This window comes from Capricornis sumatraensis, chromosome 2 (assembly GCF_032405125.1).
Source record: "Capricornis sumatraensis isolate serow.1 chromosome 2, serow.2, whole genome shotgun sequence".
Taxonomy (NCBI): domain Eukaryota; kingdom Metazoa; phylum Chordata; class Mammalia; order Artiodactyla; family Bovidae; genus Capricornis; species Capricornis sumatraensis.
In genome coordinates this window covers 44,218,995-44,237,596 of record NC_091070.1, presented here as the reverse complement: position 1 = coordinate 44,237,596, position 18,602 = coordinate 44,218,995, and the positions used below count along the sequence as shown (strand labels likewise).

Below are 18,602 nucleotides of genomic sequence, written 5' to 3'. Positions count from 1 at the left end.
TGCATCTGCCTTTTCCACAGCACCTAGCCCCTCCACACTACTAAACTCCTGAACCACAAAATAAAATTTGATCTGACCTAGAGTTGGGAGCAAGAACAGTGACTACATCCTTGAAGTTCTGGGTACTTTTCTCTCTCCAGCTTGTTACCAGGGGGCTGATCATGTGACTTTCATCCAGAGGGCATGCCTGATGCTCCCAAGCATTCTCACACCTTTCCTTTGCATGTGTCTCCATCCTTGAGTATTGAGGATGGCACAGTGAGTGGCAGGGATGTTCTAAATTAGGAGCAATAAGGGGAAACTGTTACTGTTACTGGAAGGCAAAGCTAAAATTTTTCTTAGTTCCCTGCTCATTACAATGAATAAAGCTATCATTGCTTCATTAGTGGAAGAGAAGAAGGAAGCTACAGAACCATGATTTCAAATCCAACTCCAGAAACAGTTCTCCTGGGGATAGGTAACACAGCACAGAACCCAGTGTTCACAGCTCCCTGCTCCCTGCTAGTTTTTGCATATGCAATCAATACTTGAGCTAAAAAATGGTATCTACTTTTCAAAAGGGCACTCTACCCCAAAACCCAGAAGCACAGGTCAAATTATAATAATCTCACACTTCCTGTCTCCTTCACAGTGCCTAGAAGAGGGCTAAGTACATCATGACCACAAAAAAGGAAAATATCCTCAAACTCTTGGAACTTTTAAAGGGCTATCTTACACTTAAAGCATGTTGATGCTTAAATCGGTTTCAGGTTTGACTGAAATGTTCTCATGGCAGTTATTCAGAACACACTGGTTTCCTTAATGCTGGTGCCCTGCCAGGGGCCACATTTCTGTCTGGAAGGGAAGCAGCCGTTCTTTTGATTTGATGTGCCAGGCTTCCCTTATGGAAATTGTTTTGAGGAGTATAGGCCTTGGGATGTTTTGTGAGTTTTTAAATGGAGATGGGCTTGTATTGTAAGATGAAATGCATGCTTTAAGATGGGTGAGTTGCACGAGCCCCTTCAGGTTAGCGATTCTCTACCTAACCTAGGCCCGTATCAACACTGAGAGAGGGGATGGAAGAGAGACTGGGAGACAGCATCTCCCTTCAATCAGGAGTCCAGCTTTGGCCAAATACCTCCTTTATAGTATTTGGCAATCTTTAATGTACAAAATATTTATATACAATATATCCTACACAAATGGAAGGAAGGGGCCTAAGCATGTTGATGGAGATGAAAGCACTTTCACTCATATACTTTAGGCATATGGAGAGATTTGGTGCTGGAACAATGAAATGATTTCCAGGCTTCCCTAAGAGTTATCTTCCATAGTGCTGTGAAATTTGGTGGTTGGTGACCTAAGCTGCAATTTCTAGTGAGTGATTTCATATTCAACCTGGGCCTAAAACAGCTCTAAAAAGAACAAGGGAAATGGGGCTGGGGAGAGAATATCTCCCTTCAATCAGTGGTCCAGATGCAGCCAAATACCCAGGTAGATATTTGGCAATACACACACACTCACACGACATTTATTTATGTTATGCCCTACTAAGATGAAAGGCAGGAATTTAATTGTGCTAATGAGGATAAAGCAGCTTTCACTACACACTTCTGGCGGATGGGGAGATGTGCTGGACTAATGACATGATCTCTCTAGACTTCCAGAATATCTCCTAAAAGTTATCTTCCACATATGCTGGGATGGGTGTTGGTGACAGGAGCCTGTAAGTCCAGGTGAATGATTTTACACTTAGGGTGGGCCTGTACAAGTCTAACAGGGGAAAGGAGGTCATCTGGGGAAAGATGACCTCCCTTCAATCAATTGTCCAGATGCTGCCAAATATCTTGACATAATATTTGACAAAATGCATATGTATAAAGATATTGTATATACATTATGCTCCACCATGATGGATAGTAAGGGATTAACCATGCTCAGGATCATGAAGGAACTTCTACTTACAAACACTGTGGAGATGGGGAAATGAAGTCCTAGGTTAATTAAATGATATATAGGCCCTCTAAATTTAAGTTTATCTTCTAATAGTTACGTGAATACTCATGGAAATGCCACCTTTAAAGCTACTTCAAAAACACAGGTAATGATAAGTTGATTAATAATATTTGATTTAATATATTCTATATACATTTGACCTAACTATTTTATAAGCTAAAAACAGTGCTAAATTTTGACAATATCCCATTATTTTGCTTTAATACTATCAACAACTGCAGCACAGTCACTATCAAGTCCTGACCTTTTTCCTTCTTCCTGCCAGGGTTTCCCAAGAACTGCTTTAGCCCCAGGTCCACAATATCTTGGGGCTGCAGGAAATACTCTGTGTAGGATCCAAGATTTCTTAGGGGAGAAGGCAAGAAAGAGAGTAAATGAGACCAGAAAGGAAAAAGCCTTACTTAGTGGGGCATGTCAGGGTCTCTGCACTTGAATAAATTTGCAACAAATCTGAAGGGAAAGGAGAAAGACAACTAAGAAACAGAAGTGTTCTTCCCTTTGGCAACATGGTAACCAAAACATGTATACAAAAAAAAAGAAGAAGAAAAACTGTGTCCATTTTACCCAGTGCTATGCTGATGGTAGAGGCATGAACCAGCAACCTGGGGATAGGTGAGATAGGGGAAAGTCTTGATTTATAACATTTATCAATTTCCATGCCATGATCAATTTCAAACTACCAACAAGAAGAACAGAACTTCTTAGTTGGGAAGAACTAGCAAGTTGGGGAGAGATGTATAATACCATACCACGATATAGCATTTCTGCCAAAAACAATTTGTGCCAGAAACACAATAGGTGCAAATAATCTCGAGTACGAAAATGGCAAAATGTATTTTTGAGTATTACTTTTGTTTTTTTGATATAATTATTTAATCATAAGTGCATGCTGTTAATTTTTAATAATGGTTGTGCTTAGCAACCAGTTTGCAAGATTCTTGATAATTTAATAATGGTGAAACCTGTATGAGTTGGCTCCAACATACCACACCTAAATGAGTAAAAGGGAAAGAAAAAAATCAAATAGTAGTTACTACTTTTTTTTGATAGGGAAATCTAGCAGAAAACTAAACAATCTTTGTGATTTCCAAAATTCAATATGCTCTGCTCATTATTCCCTCAAAAAGTATAATAAAATATTCTTAGATCTTAAAGGATTTTATTTTGTTTTCTTCTTCTTTCTTTTTCTTTTTTCAAAAGATTTTAGAGCTAGAGATGTGGGCACTTACAAGTAAATATCTAATTTTATTGGGTTGGTCAAAAAGTTCATTCAAAGGTCAAAAAAGTTGGTCAAAAAGATATTACAGAAAACCCAACAGACTTTTGTGGCTAATGAAAGGACTTTCTCTCCAGTTTCTGTGTGTTTTATAAACTAACTAGAATAATGTATGAAATGCTTTCCCATTTATTTGTTTTATTGCTATCAAGCAACTCAGGAACACTCAATTACTTAGTGAATTTATCTGCCTGAGTCAGCAACTCCTTTAGCTCCAGGTGTTATCAACAAAGGACATCATCTTTACAAGGCTCAGAATTACAGAGAAGAAAGAGAATGAACTGGAATGCAAGGAGGGGGAAGAGGAGGGAGAGGAGCCTAAGGCAATGTCAGAGGGCCATTAATTCTAGCCTTAGGCACTGACAGTTATCAAAGAGCTGGTGCCAGAGGCTGCAGTCACAAATGTCCTTAGCTTAACATGACACTGTTGGCTGCTGGATGAAAAGATTCAAGCATCTATCAGGCAGTCATCTTAGTTGTACTTTCACAGGCTTTGTCCTTGAGATGACAAACTCTGGATAAATAATAATTCATATTTTTTCCTGATGTTTGCAAATGTCTGGATGGATCATGCCATGTGGACAAAATCTACATAATTACCTTGAACGTTCATATCTCATCCTATGATCTTGTTGCCCTAAAGACAAAGCAATAAATGCTTCTAAAATCTGCCAAAATAATGTAATCCTGTGTAACAGATAACCTTGAAGTGCAATTATTACTGTTTTATTTAGGAATGTACTATATGAAAAGCTTTCCTCTTACTAAAATTTAAAAATTTCCCATCATGGCTGGAAAACTTTAAAACAGTTTTGTAAAATGTTATCCATAGAGTGATGTTAAAGATCAAATGTATGTGAAATAATCAGTAAAAGTAGCTAATTCATTTTGCTACGCGTGAGTCTGGCTTAAAGCTATATATGTGGGTGAATAAATATTTCATACTTATTTGCTAAAGCTGTGTTTATGTATCATAATGCTGTTTTCTTTTTATGAGGATGACACCACTGATCTTCAACCAGCAGCGCATTTGCATTTAGTGACTTTTCTGGAACTAAGGGAGAACTTGTGCTAAGCTGGTCACATTTTCTCACTCAGTGAAAGATTGGCAATACTAACTTCTTATGTGGTCAGCAGAACACTTCTGATGTATTTAGCCTAACTCAAAGCTATGCATGTAAACAGAGATAGGCCTCTATCTTAATCACAGTTACAAACACATTTATATATTAAGTTCCTTTCAATGCTTAAAAAAAAAGTTTACATAAGAAAGCAAGATAACCCAATATGAAAATGGTTAAGTCATTTTTGATTGCTGTCACTGACTAAGATCTGCATAAATCCATTGGTGCAAGTCGCCAGAGGTGTCCAGGGACAAATAAAGCAGTTGCATACGTTAAAAAAATCCAAGACAAATATGTAGCACTAAAAAAGAATAACAGCTAAATTATTAGTTGCTTGGTTAATGGAAATGAACAACCTTTGATAAAATGGTCCCAGTGAAGAAGGAAAAGAGCTTCTGTTTTTCAATTGCTGCCGTGGGGAAACTTCGCCTCTTTTTGTGGACGTTTACCTTCGGTCTCCTTCAACTCGCTTTTTGCGAACTAGATGAGAAAGAGAAAAAGGTTTGAAAAGACAAAATGAAGGAGAGGGAATATTCCTTAAATTTCAGAAAAACAACAATAATCACACAGAACAGCAATCCCACACGCTTGAGGACAGTTATCAAAAATTTCAATAATTATCCATGGCAACACATGGAAATGATAGAATAGCCCAGTGCTTTGTGGAATTTACATTTAAATAAAGCTATGTCTGATAGTTGGGAACGTGAATCTTAGAGCTTTCCAATTTCAACGGAGTAGAAATCTGAAAGATACCCACAAGACAGTGAACCTCTCATGTTTATCCACAGCGAATCTTCTCAGCTTCTGTGTAACTCAGTCACCAACTGGCTAAAACTAATTCCCTAGGATGTTACAATTCTGATTTTGAGTTGAAGACCAGGAGGAGCTGCAAACAGAAGTTTAAAGTTTCTAAACCTGTTTTAAATGGAAACTTCAAAATAGCAACCTCCAAGGAAGGTGTGCTGAAGAAGGGGATGGCTACCCACTCCAATATTCTTGCCTGGAGAATTCCATGGACAGAGGAGCCTGGCAGGCTACAGTCCATGGGGTCGCAAAGAGTCGGACACAACTGAGCAAAACAACAACAACAAGGAAGGTGTTATTCAGGTGTCTAGCAAACTCAGAGATTAAGGTTCATTTAATCCGGTGTGAGTGCGTGAGTGCTCAAGTCGCTTCAGCCTCTTTGCGACTCTATGGACTGTAGCCCGCCAGGTTCCTCCAGTTTCCTCTGTCCATGGGTTTCTCCAGGCAAGAATATTGGATTGGATTGCCATGCCTTCCTCCAGGGGATCTTTTCAATCCAGGGATTGAACCCACATCTCCTGTGTCATAGGCAGATTCTTGACCCACTGAGCCACCTGGGAAGCCCCCTGTAATCTGGTACTTGGTAACAAAGGAGCTAGCCTGACTGCCTTTCCCAACTTGTACAACCTTCTTCCCCCTTTCACATCCCTACCTGCAGGCTCCTCTGGTGGACAGGAAGAGGACTGCTCTAATCTTTCTGGATTTGGCAAAAAAAAAAAAAAAGTGCCCTGGCCCGTGCCCTATCTCATCTCCTCACTTTACATAACCCAGACTGCTCCTGCCTCAGATGCAGAAAATCTGACAAAAGCTATTCCCATGACTGCTGCTCTTGGGCTCAGGATCACCTCTCCATTTACTCTAAACCTCCAGTTTTGCCCGTTTCTCTTCGTTCAGATGAGGACCTACGTGTTTTCCCAGGTATCTTCTGACTGCTGCGCTAATCATTCCCGTTTGCTGCCCACTGCGCCCCACCCTTGCACCTTGGAGGCAAGCACTGCGATATGCCCAGCCACTCTCTGGGTGCCATTCAGTGCACCTTGGCTGGGCTTCAGGGGTGTGGGTAAGCACGTGTGGGCAGGGAACTGCACACTCACGTTCACCTGCCTTCTTACAGTTCTAACCCTTGGCTTCCATTTTGTCTACCATCTGAACCCTCCCCAAGGTCAGCAATGTACTTGGTGGGACACCTTGTCCAGTTTCTCTAAGGCCTGGCATTATGTCCCCGTACCTCTATTGAGGACTGAAGCCTGTTATTGGCAGGCTAATTGCCAAGTGGACTGCTGGTACCTGGATGGTCTTTTTCCACACTGTTTCAGGTGGCTAGGATGTCCCCAGATCAAGCCTTCCCAATCAGTGCCATTCTTTTCACTGTGGTTGACCAGGACATTCCCCACCTCTTTCTAACATAAGTCACAAAAGAGTGGGTAGCAGGAAAGATGAAAGAGGGACTAACTGAAAAAGCTACTTTTGAGTTTAACCATTAAAAAACATAGCTCTATTAGGTCATTTCACATGTAAATCACCAAGGTATCAGACATAACCATACTTAAACCCAAGTACAAAAACACAGTTAGGAGTCAAACATAAGTAAACTGGGAATTTCCATGTCACTGTGTCCACTTTCCGGTGTAGATTAACAACAGAGGGTGATTACGCATAAGAAGTAAGTAAAGGAGAAATAAATACACAAAGGAAACCAAGTAAAAATCAAAGGCTGCTTGGGAAAAAATATTTCTCTTGAAAGAATCCCATGATAAAATGTAAACTCTGTAGAGATAATGTGGAGTCCTATGACCATGTAATAATATACTTCTGATGAAGGGCTGACACCAAAGCCCAGTGGAATGGGTATCTGTGAGATGTTATATCTGAAGTGCAGAAATGAATGGTCATCCCGCTCTTGTAATTACTAACAGCACATATTATGCCTGCATTACCCAGGTCATTATTCTTTGTGATGGCAGCTGCCACTCTTGTTCGTGGTCCTTGCTTGGTAAACTGATATCCAAACTTGAGGATCCTGGAATTCTCCTCCAGCATCTGGGCAATTTCCATCTCCACAGCTGTTCCCAACTGCTGTCTCTGATTGCAGATGTGGACACAAACAGAGGATGGTCAAGAAAGAAGAGGGAATAGTTACTCACACTAACGATGCACGGAAAGATGTACAGCTATTTGTTGGACAAAAAGGCAAAAGTCTCAATTTGAAACAGTCACTTGAGATATTTTCTCTCATACACCTGTTCCTTGTTTAAAAGGAAAATCCAAGAGGCAGCTGAATCTGCTGGCATGTTAAATTGAAAAGACTAGGCAAATTATTTATGAAGGAAATGACAATTCCAGATATAAAATTAAAGCAAAACTAACACGTGGTGTTTCCACTTTACCCCAGTATCTGTTGTTTAAACAAAGGATTTTTTTTTTTTTATAGTGACACAGTCTTATAGCAATCAATCCAGTTACAAAATCTTCTATTCTGGGATCTCTATCCAAAGGTATCTGAAGATCATCAACTAGATGGGCGGCCATTCTCTCAGAACAGAGTCTCACTGGAAGATCCTCAAGAGGTTTTATTAGTGTGGTTTGAACCATGGCCAGGTGAATTATCAAACACTAAATGGGTTATTGAGTTACAGAAAACTCTGTTTTTTTAAGTGGCGGAAAGAGTATTTTTGCTTTTTTTGCTTGTTTTTTTTGAGAAATAGGACAATAATTTTAAAAATAGGGTTAAAAATAGGGGCATGTAAATATAGGAATACACAGATAAATTTAAGGAACATAGTACATTTTTTCCATACTTTATCATTAATTTTAAAAACTACAAAGACAAGACAAAAAAGTATATAAAATAAAAAGCTCCCTTCCTCCAGACTCCCATTTCCCATGAAGAAAGTCAGTTTGGCATGTAGTTTTTGAAATATTTTCTGTGCATTCATGTCCATGTAATCACATGTAATGTCTATGTTTTCTTCACATAAATGGATTACACTAGAATATTATTCTGGGTTTCCCTGGTGGCTCAGATGGTAAAGAATCCGCCTTCAATGTGGGAGACCTGGGTTCAGTCCCTGGGTTGAGAAGATCCCCTGGAGAATGGAATGGCTGAATGGCTACCCACTCCAGTATTCTGGCCTAGAGAATTCCATGGACAGAGGAACCTGGCAGGTGACCCACAAAGAGTCAGACTCAACTGAGCGACTTTCACTTTCAGCATATTATTCTAGGGTTTTTTATTTTTCATTTAACATTAAGAACATCATTTCATGTAGGTAAATATATGTTTCCCTCATCCTTGTGAACAACTGCATAGCATTCCATTGTAGTAAGTGATCATGTTTGATTTAGCTACATCCTACTGACTGTTACACTGCTTTCCATTCCTACAGTTCCAAACAAGGCTGTGGTGAACTTCCCTTGCACACAAAGTACCAATATGTCCTGGGGCATTTCTGCCAGTGTGCCTGTAGGGTACACGATAGTTGGCTCCAAGAGGAAGGTTTTCCAGATTTTGATAAATGATTGACTTACCCTCAAAGGTTATGACAATTTGTACTCCTGCTGATAGAATCAGAAAGTTAGTTTTCCCTACTCTAGCCAACATGGGATATTACGAATCTTTTTCATCTTTTTCAATCCAAGGGGTAAAAATGTATTTCACTTATATTTAATTGCTTTAACTTATACTTCTCAAATTACGACTAAGAACAATTAATTTTCTTATGCATTTGTATTTCTTTGGAAACTACCAACCTGAACCTGTCATTTGTATACTTTTCTACCAGCTTGTGGTTCCTGTTTTTAAAATTTATACATTAGGAAATTAGCTTTTTGTCAAAAATGATGAAAAAATTTTGCTCAGTTTGTCTTTTGACTTTCCTTTTGATTATTATACAGGACCATTTTTCATTTTCATATCGTCAAATTTGTGTCTCTTAGATTCTATATCATGCTCAGGAAACCTCTCCACTTCTGGTTTCTTTCATTTGTTTTATGACTTCATATATTTTAATATTTAAATCTTCATTTTACCTGGAATGAATTTTAGTAGAAAAATTAAGATATACCCGCAATGTCATTTTGTTCCAAAATGCTGGAGAGAGTCATGTTGTAAATAAACTATACGCCAATGAAATTTTTTTAAAGTGCAAGTGAGTAGTCCCACCATCTTTTACTTCATTTGTTCCCCCACTGAGTTAAAATGCTACCTTGCTGCAAAATTCTCAGGTGTACTAGGCTGTGTTTCTGGACCTTATAGTTCTGCCAAGTCTATGTCTGTGCCTGACTCATGTAATTTTGATTAAATATATTAAATTACATATCAGTTAAATATATTAAATTATATATTATTATAATACTTTAAAATATAATACATATATTGAAACATATATTTTAATACATATACCTTTTAAGTTTGGAAAATTTAAGTACTGAGTACATGAGGAAGAAAAGTTAGTGAAGGAATTTTTATGTCCTAGGCAAGTTCTAAGGCTTAACTCTGCTCCTCTTCTTTCTTTTCATCCAGCAACCTGTCAAACGAGTTTTTCCTCAAGAAAAGAACAAAATGTGATATTTCCAGTCAGACAATAACAATTCTGGATATCCACAGCATAGAGATTAGTGTGCTCAGCAATGTATGGTTATGGGAGGGAGAGGCAGCAAAAATGTTAGAGATACTGACCTCAACGCTTCATGAGCAACTTTAGCTCATGACACGACCCCATGACCGCCAGGCTCCTCTGTCCATGGGATTCTCTGGGCAAGAATACTGGAGCTGGTTGCCATGCCCTCCTCCAGGGGATCTTCCCAACCCAGGGATCGAAGACCCAGGTCTCCCGCATTACACAGATGGATTATTTACCATCTGAGCCACCAGGGAAACCCACACTTTGGAAAAGCAGGACTGGACCAGGAGTTGAGACCTGAGCTAAGGTCAGGGCTGCCGTAGTTACAACTTACGTCCCCGGGGTGTGCCACAGGTGCTAAGGGTGGAGGTAGCTGACCAAGGAGGGTGACATAAAGTCCCTCTATTTCCTTTCACAAAGCTTAGGCATCTGGAGACCTAGATTTGGGTAACACACAGGTTGGGTATGCGAAGGTGGATATAAAGGACATAAGATCTCAAGACAATTATATTGGGAAAAGGGCACATAAAAGAAGGTGAGGAAGTGATACACCATAGAGCATCTTTCTTAGCCTGAGTGTTTTTTTTTTTTCTTTTTTGAGATGTTTTGTGTTATACAAACCTAGGGCAATAAATGGGCACCAAAACTTCTTATAATTTGGATATATTTCTCTTTTTTTAAGCCACTAAATACAAAGGAAAAGAAACAAAATTTAAGCATATGGTTCTTCAGATCATCTTTTTTGAAGTGACCACTTTGTTCTACGCAGATTTATTCAGCAGTTACCCATCTGTTACACCAATACACATCACTGATTGTTCTTCTCACAGGGGCACCTGATTCAATCACAGCTTGTTTACCTGGAGCCTAGCCACGGCAGCCAGCCCAGTGCAGGATTCTCTGCAGGCCTTAGCTTTGGTGCAGCTGCCTGCTGCAATGGTGCTAAATTGGTCTCAGCTGCTGCTCCTGCCTGAGACACTATCTTAGAGATGATTTTATTTCAGACCCTTCATTATACAGATAAGGAAACTGAGGTCTGCTTCTAACAGTCTATGAGTCAACAACAAAATTTGGATGGACGACAGGTTTTGACTCTGAATTTCCTCCTTCTGGGAATAAAGCAAATAATTTTTCCAGCTGCTCTAGAACTTAATCCTCTTGTCACAAGTGAAGAGAAGCCATTTCAGAGGCAAATTAGGGAATGAAAGTTGAAAAAGGACACAAATCCCTTCCGAGCTGACCAAGGAGGAAGAGGAGGTTGATGCTTCAGTGCAAGTTTGGACATTGTATTTCAGGGTCTTCGTCACATGCATTTTTAAAAAAACCTTTTATGTATTTATTTATTCTGGCTGTGCTGGGTCTTGGTTGATGTGGGGTTTTCTCTAGTTGTGGTGAGTAGAGAGGGGCTATTCTCTATTGCGGTGCACAGGCTTCTCATTGCAGTGGCTTCTCTTGTGGAGCACTCTGGAGTGTCTCTAGAGTGTGCAGGCTTCAGCAGCTCTGGCACATGGCCTCAGCAGTTGTGGCTTGCGGGCTCCAGAGCACAGGGTCAGTAGCTGTGGCACATGGGCTTAGTTTTTCCGTGGCAAGTGGGCTCTTCTTGGACTAGGGATCGAACCCATGTCTCCTGCATTGTCAGGAGGATTCTTTACCACTGAGCCACCAGGGAAGCCCCCACATGCATTCTTAAAAGGTACTCTATTCTAAATTTTCAGGATTTCAGCACATTTACTAGGTATAAAGTTTCTAGATTTAGCAAATAAAAATATAGGACACGTGGTTAAATTTGAATTTCATAAAATAACAATTTTTCAGTATGAGTACATCCCAAATATTTCATAGGACACACTTGTATTAAAAACTCTTCATTGTTTATCTGAAATTCCAATTTAACTATATTTTATCTGGCAACCCTAACTAAGTAGTATTAAATATCTTAAGAGGAACTAGAAACAGTATCTGGGACATTATTTCAGATGAGGGGTTTCACAATGGCCTAAACCAACACAGAAAGTTAAACCTGCTTTGGAACAAGGTATCCACTTCTGTCTTAGCTCTCCTGGAAACATTTACCTGGAGTCCTCTTTACTTCTTCCTGACACTAGTCTATTTGGTATACATCCCTGAACCATAGCTCCTTTTTACTCCCTTCCTATTTCCCTCTAGCTTGTCTTCCCACTCTCCCCTCCTTCATGCTTCCCTCTTAATTGCCTAGCAGCTGGACACATATCAGGATACAAGGAGTGAGCTTCCTGAGAGGGTACGGCCACATGTGCACATTCCTGAGGACTCACTCCACATCTCTGCATGGGAAAGCTGTTTTGATGATGCAGCCCTCTGGGGAGGGTGAGACTGAAAGGGTGCCTGTCTCCTGGTGGGGCTCCCCTGCTCCCCTGGCAACAAGCCTCAGGAGGAGTCTAGGAATAGATTAACCTACCTCTAATTAATTAATTCAAATTAAATTTGAATTTCAACCAGACAATGAATAATTTTTAGTACAAGTATGTTTCAAGAAATATTTGGGATGTACTCATATAACACTGAAACAACCCATGTGTCCTGGAGCCAAATAAAGGAGAGAAGAGCTATTCATGGGTCTGCCGTGGCTTTCCAGGCTTAGGTGACAGTTTCAGGTGGGGTCTAGACCAGGGATTTTCCCAGACATGCAGGGGACGCTCCCCCCACTGCCCTTCCCATCACCCCACAGAGAGGATGCTTGAAGCACTAGTCTCCTTGTTCGCTCTTTTTGGTCCATTCCAGGGTTCTTTATTCCAACTATACTGTGTGTAGACCTTTCAGATTTCCTGAATCCCATGGCAGACACGTCTCTGCAGCCAAAGGGACAGGGCACGACATCATGCTGAGAATGGAGACTTGCTGCTTGCAGGCAGGAGCCAGCTGAAGCCGGTAGAGCAACTCCAGCGACTCTGTAGGCTGAGGCTGGGAAAAGAGTGTACAGGAGAGGGTGTCTCCAGGGAAAAGCAGCTTGCTTTGGCTGCTGGGACCCCAAGAAGTGCTGCAGCAGAGCTGAGATTGTGATCACACTGTGGGTGAGGCCTGTCACTCTAAACCAGACCATCTGCTAGAATCCCAACTCCTTTAAATAGGCTCTATGGTCAGCACCAGACAGTAGGAGCCTGGGGTTGCTGCCTGGGAGGGAGGCTATTTCTGGGTGTGGCCACTCTGCTTTTTTCCATAGTCCCAGTAAGAGGCAACAGCAAGACTGGGGTAGGACTGCGCCAAGGTTCCTACTAACAGGCAAGGATGATGAAGGCCGAACAAAGCTGCTGTCAACACCTCTGCCGGTCTCCTCTCTTTTTCCTCTGGTGCCTGACCAGCCCAGGGCTGGGGGAGGGCTGCCTCTTTCCGTCTCAGGCTGCCCCTCTAGACATTGTTTAATTATTAAAACGTTCTCCCACTCATCCTCCACAGGCCAGAAGCTGTCCTAATTACCAGGAAGCCAGAATATCAAATTAAACTTTTTCACGGAACTTTGTCTTTTAACTCCCTCCGTTATGGTACCCCTCCCTTTCACATGTACCCTGTGAGTTAACTCACCTGGTTGTCGATCTTGATCTCAGTCAATGTGTCATTTTCCTTTAGTGCTTCTACAAGGGCCAGGATCCCAGCACCAGTGATGAAATTGGATTCTATGTTTAGACTTTTCAAGGTCTTGTTTACTTTTAGCATATCTGCAAAGGCCTTATGATATGAAAATGAAATAACCATTAGGGTTTCTAAAGATTTATTTACCAAACTTCTCACTACCATATTAAATATTTTTTTACAGTACTTAAAGAAAAGCTTAGTTAAATCATACCTTCACCTTCAAGTAACAAAGATAATAATTTTAAAGTGCAATAAAATAGTTCAGTTCAGCAGCTCAGACTTATAAATTCCACATACTTGCAAAATTAAAAAAAAACAAAGATTGTTGTTGTTTAGTTGCTAAGTTGTGTCCAACTATTTTCGACCCCATAGACTGCAGCCCTCCATGTTCCTCTGTCCATGGGATTTTCCAGGCAAGAATACTGGACTGGGTGGCCATTTCCTTCTCCAGGGGAGCTTCCCAACCCAGGGATCGAACCTGAGTCTCCTGCATTGGCAGGCAAGTTCTTTACCACTGAGTCACTAAGGAAGCCCCCCTAAAAAGACACTGACATAGAATTAACAACTTTGTTTTATTAGGTAAGGACATTAAAAAACCCACAACCATCTGTTATCATTGTTAATTTTTTTGAGAAAAGGCATTTTAACATTAGGAAAAAAAACGTAGAAAGGATTAATCTCAGAATTATTTCATTTTTCTCCTTTTACTACAAATGGATAAAGATGTTTATCATTGACTAGCATTTGGGCACTACTAATTTAGTCATATTATTGCAGGTCATCTGTAAATCAGGATTTTTCAAAGGTAACTTTTGGAACAAAACCACCACTCAGAGCGGCACTAAAGACTCCCAGATTAAGACAATAGATGGCACACATACACCTGTCTGTTCCCTTTATTCCCAAAGCTTCCTGCTGTCATAAAGAAAAGGTATAATTTTTAAGGGGCTGGAACTCCTACAGAGCAAGAAGACAAAAACAGAGGGCCAGTATCTTGAAGAGTTGCTAAAATACAGAAAACAGAAAGGTTGGTGGAGAAATGACCACAGAACTGCCTGAGATGCCCGAGGTAAGGCCCAGCGGTGTGCGTGTGTGTGCGGCTGTCTCAGTCGTGTCCAGCTCTTTGCAGCCCTATGGATTGTAGCCCTCCAAATGCCTCTGTCCATGGAATTCTCCAGGCAAGGATACTGGAGAGGGCTGCCATGCCCTCCTCCAGGGGATCTTCCCAATTCAGGGATCAAACCCACGCCTCTTAAGTCTCCTGCACTGGCAAGTGGGTTCTGTGCCACCTGGGAAGCCCCAATTAGGGTGTCTCACTACAAAGCTGCCTTAGGAACAGGTGGATCAGCGAAAGCAGGTGGAGAGCACACCAGCTCTTCCTGAGGCTTCCCTGAAAAAGAGCAACTGCCTGCACAGCCATCAGTGAGAAATCTCCCAGGAAGAGGCTCGGTGAGGGTGCTGGGTCCCGAGAGTGAAGAAGTGCAGAAATGGAGGCACCCCCAGCTCTTCCACCAGATACAGAGTGGGAGAAGAGACAGGAGAGGCGGCAATGCCCAGGATGGAAATACACTGGACCGTGTCCCTCCCAGAGGGAAGCCCTCCCAACTAGAGCAGTTGCTGAGGATTCCCCGGTTGCCTGCTAGCTTCTCATACACACACTACAGAGAAGGCTGCTCATCAACTCATCTGCCTGCTTACAAAAGCACTCACTCATTCATTCATTTATTCACTCATTCACTTAGAAAAGATTATGTGTCAGGCTTCTGCTTTGTGCTAGCTGTAGAGAAAACAAAATCCCTGTTTTAGGGAGCTTATATTTCAGCAGGAGAGGCAGAGTCAGTAATTACTAAATAAAATGTATGGCCTGCCAGATGGTAACAAATGGAGAAATATAAACGGGCTTCCCTTTTAAGGGATAGGTCTTTTGGTGAACCAGATCTACATAACTGCAGAGGAAATAGTCCCAGTTTACACAAATCAATTTTGTTCTCTATTTGGAACTATGAACAGGCAAACAATGACTGCTAGACCTAATAGGAAAACCAACACCAGGAGAAAAGTTGAGTTCACGAAACAGGCCAGCATGCTATGCAGGGAACACAGAATATTCAGAGAACAGAAATATGTAAAACTTCGAAATGTTATCAACTCTCTCCACCTTGCCCCACAAAAGAAAAAGAAAGAAAGAAAATAGAGAAAGAAAAAACACTGTAATCTATTCACAAAGAAACAAGAATCAGACTGCCATTAGTCACTAGACTTTAAGGCCCATAGAACACAGGCTTTAATATATTTATACAGCCAGATAATTGTAAATGCTGGAGATAAGTTCTAATCTTTTTGGTGTCAATCTATACACCTAACTGAATATAATGAGATAAAATGTATAAAGCTCCAATGTGTGAAACAATAGAATAACTACAAGTTAGAGCTAGAAAAGGAAGATGAAGTAGAAAGAAGAGAGAGTACAGAGTTGCCCAATCTTTCCTAATGGAGAATCAAAAACCCTCTGAGATAATAAATCAAAAATAAAAGTGCATGTGTATTAGGTAGAAATACCTGGTTGTATACTAGAATGACCTGGACGCTTTAAAAAATATACCAATGCTTGGGCCCCACCAGATGAATTAAATCAGAATCTCAGACTGTGGCCTAGACAGCTACTTTGTTTGTTTTGTTTTTTATTATTGTAGTTGATTTATGATTGTATTTTTTAAAAGCTGTTCAGTGACTAATGTTCAGCCAGGATTCAAAATCACTTTAATTGAAATCATATAGACAACAATGAAAGGAATGAAAAACAAACTGCTAACAGTGATTGCTCTCGGGAGTAGAACAAGGAACTTCTGAACTCTTGTTTTTATGGCAGAAAGGACAAGAAGAAGGAAGAGAAGAGGGATTTCAACTTGGGACAAGAACAGGTTTTCCAACCTCGAGACTATCGACATCTGAGGCTGGAGAATTCTTTGTTGTGGGAGGTATCCTGTGTCTTGTGGGAGGTTTAGCAGCCTCTGAGACCCACAAAATGTCAACAGTACCCTCCCAGTCATGACAACCAAAAATATCTCCAGACACTGCCAAATGTTCCCTGGAGGGCAGAATAACCCTGAGTTGAGAACCACTGGACTAGAAGAATAATTCTGTGTATTAGTCAAGCACTTGTTTGAACTACAAGGAAAGCTCAAGGGTTTGCACTGATGTTAGTATACACCATGTAAATTGAAGTGCATTTATTCAGTGCAAGGTCTTTAATTAGAATTAAATGTACACATTTTAATTAGAGCCCCAAAAAGGAATGCATCAGGCCTTTCCTTATGGATTCTCCAAGCTTTGAGATTTACTTCTGCTATTAGAATAACAAAATGTCAGAGCAATTAGGCCTTTATAAAAAAACTTGCAGGACCTACTGGCAAGTAGCCACCATCTTGCCAATTTCTTTTAAACTGGAGAAAACACTTCTCTTATACTGAACAAAACAGGGAAGAGAGACCCAGCCAAACACAACCCTGGGCTCCAGGCCCAGGTTCACTGCAGTTCAGCAAATATTTGAGCATCTATTACATGTGCTGAGGATAATAACGTTAGTGAAACCAAGACTAGATTTCTTAAAGGTTGTATAAACAGTATAGAAATACATTTTTAAAGAGAAGGTTTTGCTTTCTGTACTTCATAGTGTTGTGTGGAAATTGCAGTTTCTTGCACTGTCCAAACCTGTACCCTCACAGGGGTAGCCACAGGAGGCTATGGAGGCCTTGAAAAGTGCCTCATGAACTGAGATGTGCTGTAAATATGAAAATACATCGGATTTCAAAGATGTAGTATGGAAAAAATACTGCAAAAGACCTCATTACATATACATTTTGAAATGATGGTATTTTGGATATGGTGGTTTAAATAAAATATATTATTAAATTTAATTCCACCCATTTTTTTTAATGTGGTTACTGGAAAATTTAAAGGTTCATGTGTAGCTTACATTTGTGGTTCTCATTTTATTTTTATTTGATAGTGCTGTCCTAAACTTCTGATGTTTATGTGGCATCCCTATTAATAACAGCATTTTTAAAAAACATATTTGGGGCTTTTCTACATTGGCATTCATTAGTGTGGCAAGTTTCATTAACATTTCTGCTATAGGTGTGATTATATGGAAGTACTTGGAACATGGTAAACTGAATTTGATTACAGATCACTTAAATTTGCTTCCTGGCTTGGTCACAAGCTGGGTAATCTTAGTTAAGATACTCAAACTCTGAGCCTCAGTTGCCACATCTGTAAAATGGGGATAATGTCATCTCATATCCACATAGCTTGTCTATATTCACTATAATCCCACAAGTATTTTGTAGAGTCTATTTCTGAACCTTACATAGAAAAGAGTCTCCAAGCTCTTGCTTTAATGCTGATCTGTAATTCTCAACAGTTCTGCCATAATCACAGTCTGAATATCTCTGCTGCTTATGGGATAATCAACCAATCTTCAACCTATAGGAAAGTTCTTTCCTTTTCTTAGCTGAAAGGAAAACCATCTGGGGTCAGCCAGGTGAGGGCTGGACCATATGAAGCCATCCAGGCATAAGGCTGAAAGAGGCTTTTCTTTTCACTCTAAAGGATAACAGTTATTCCTTTCAGTTGTATGGTGTGCTTGTCACAAGGCGTACATTCAATACATAGTTGTTGGATTGAAAACTATACCAAGCAGATTATTATATTTGATATAATAATATATATCTTAATATATTATTAATACATTTGGGGCTATATCATATTCTATATAATAATATAGAATATAAATACATTATAGATATAATGTGTTAATGTATATTATTAACATATTGGGCTGTGTAATGGATATATACATTGTATTAGTCCATTTAGCAAGTTATCTATTTGACCTGGAGGAGAAGTTAGATTATTTACTAGTAGTCCTGACAGTAGACTATGAACTAGTTGCATCCCTGCCATTTTACTGTAAATATTATATTAAACAGAAATTACAAATCCTTTCTTTATTTATCCCTTTAGTTATTCACATACAAAATGCACTGTGAATATTTTTGCTTAACTGAAAACAAATCTAGTAAAGGGCAGAGATTATACACAAAATCATACATAGATAAGAACCCTTAAATTGCTACCTTCGCCTCACCAATGATCTAGTTCTGTTCT

At 40.0% G+C, this 18,602-nt stretch overlaps 1 protein-coding gene across 2 annotated transcripts in view; it reads right to left on the bottom strand.

Annotated features, from left to right (window-relative positions):
• Nucleotides 1-4,840: 4,840 nt before the first annotated feature.
• Nucleotides 4,841-18,602, bottom strand: part of TMOD2 (tropomodulin 2) — a 37,030-nt gene continuing 23,268 nt past the window's right edge. For both annotated transcript variants that reach the window (XM_068964396.1, XM_068964397.1), the window contains 3 exons: nucleotides 13,383-13,526; nucleotides 7,140-7,284; nucleotides 4,841-4,875 (listed from right to left, as the gene is read on the bottom strand). In XM_068964396.1, the coding sequence (XP_068820497.1) occupies nucleotides 4,841-4,875; nucleotides 7,140-7,284; nucleotides 13,383-13,526 (324 nt within the window). The remainder of the gene's footprint in view (nucleotides 4,876-7,139; nucleotides 7,285-13,382; nucleotides 13,527-18,602) is intronic.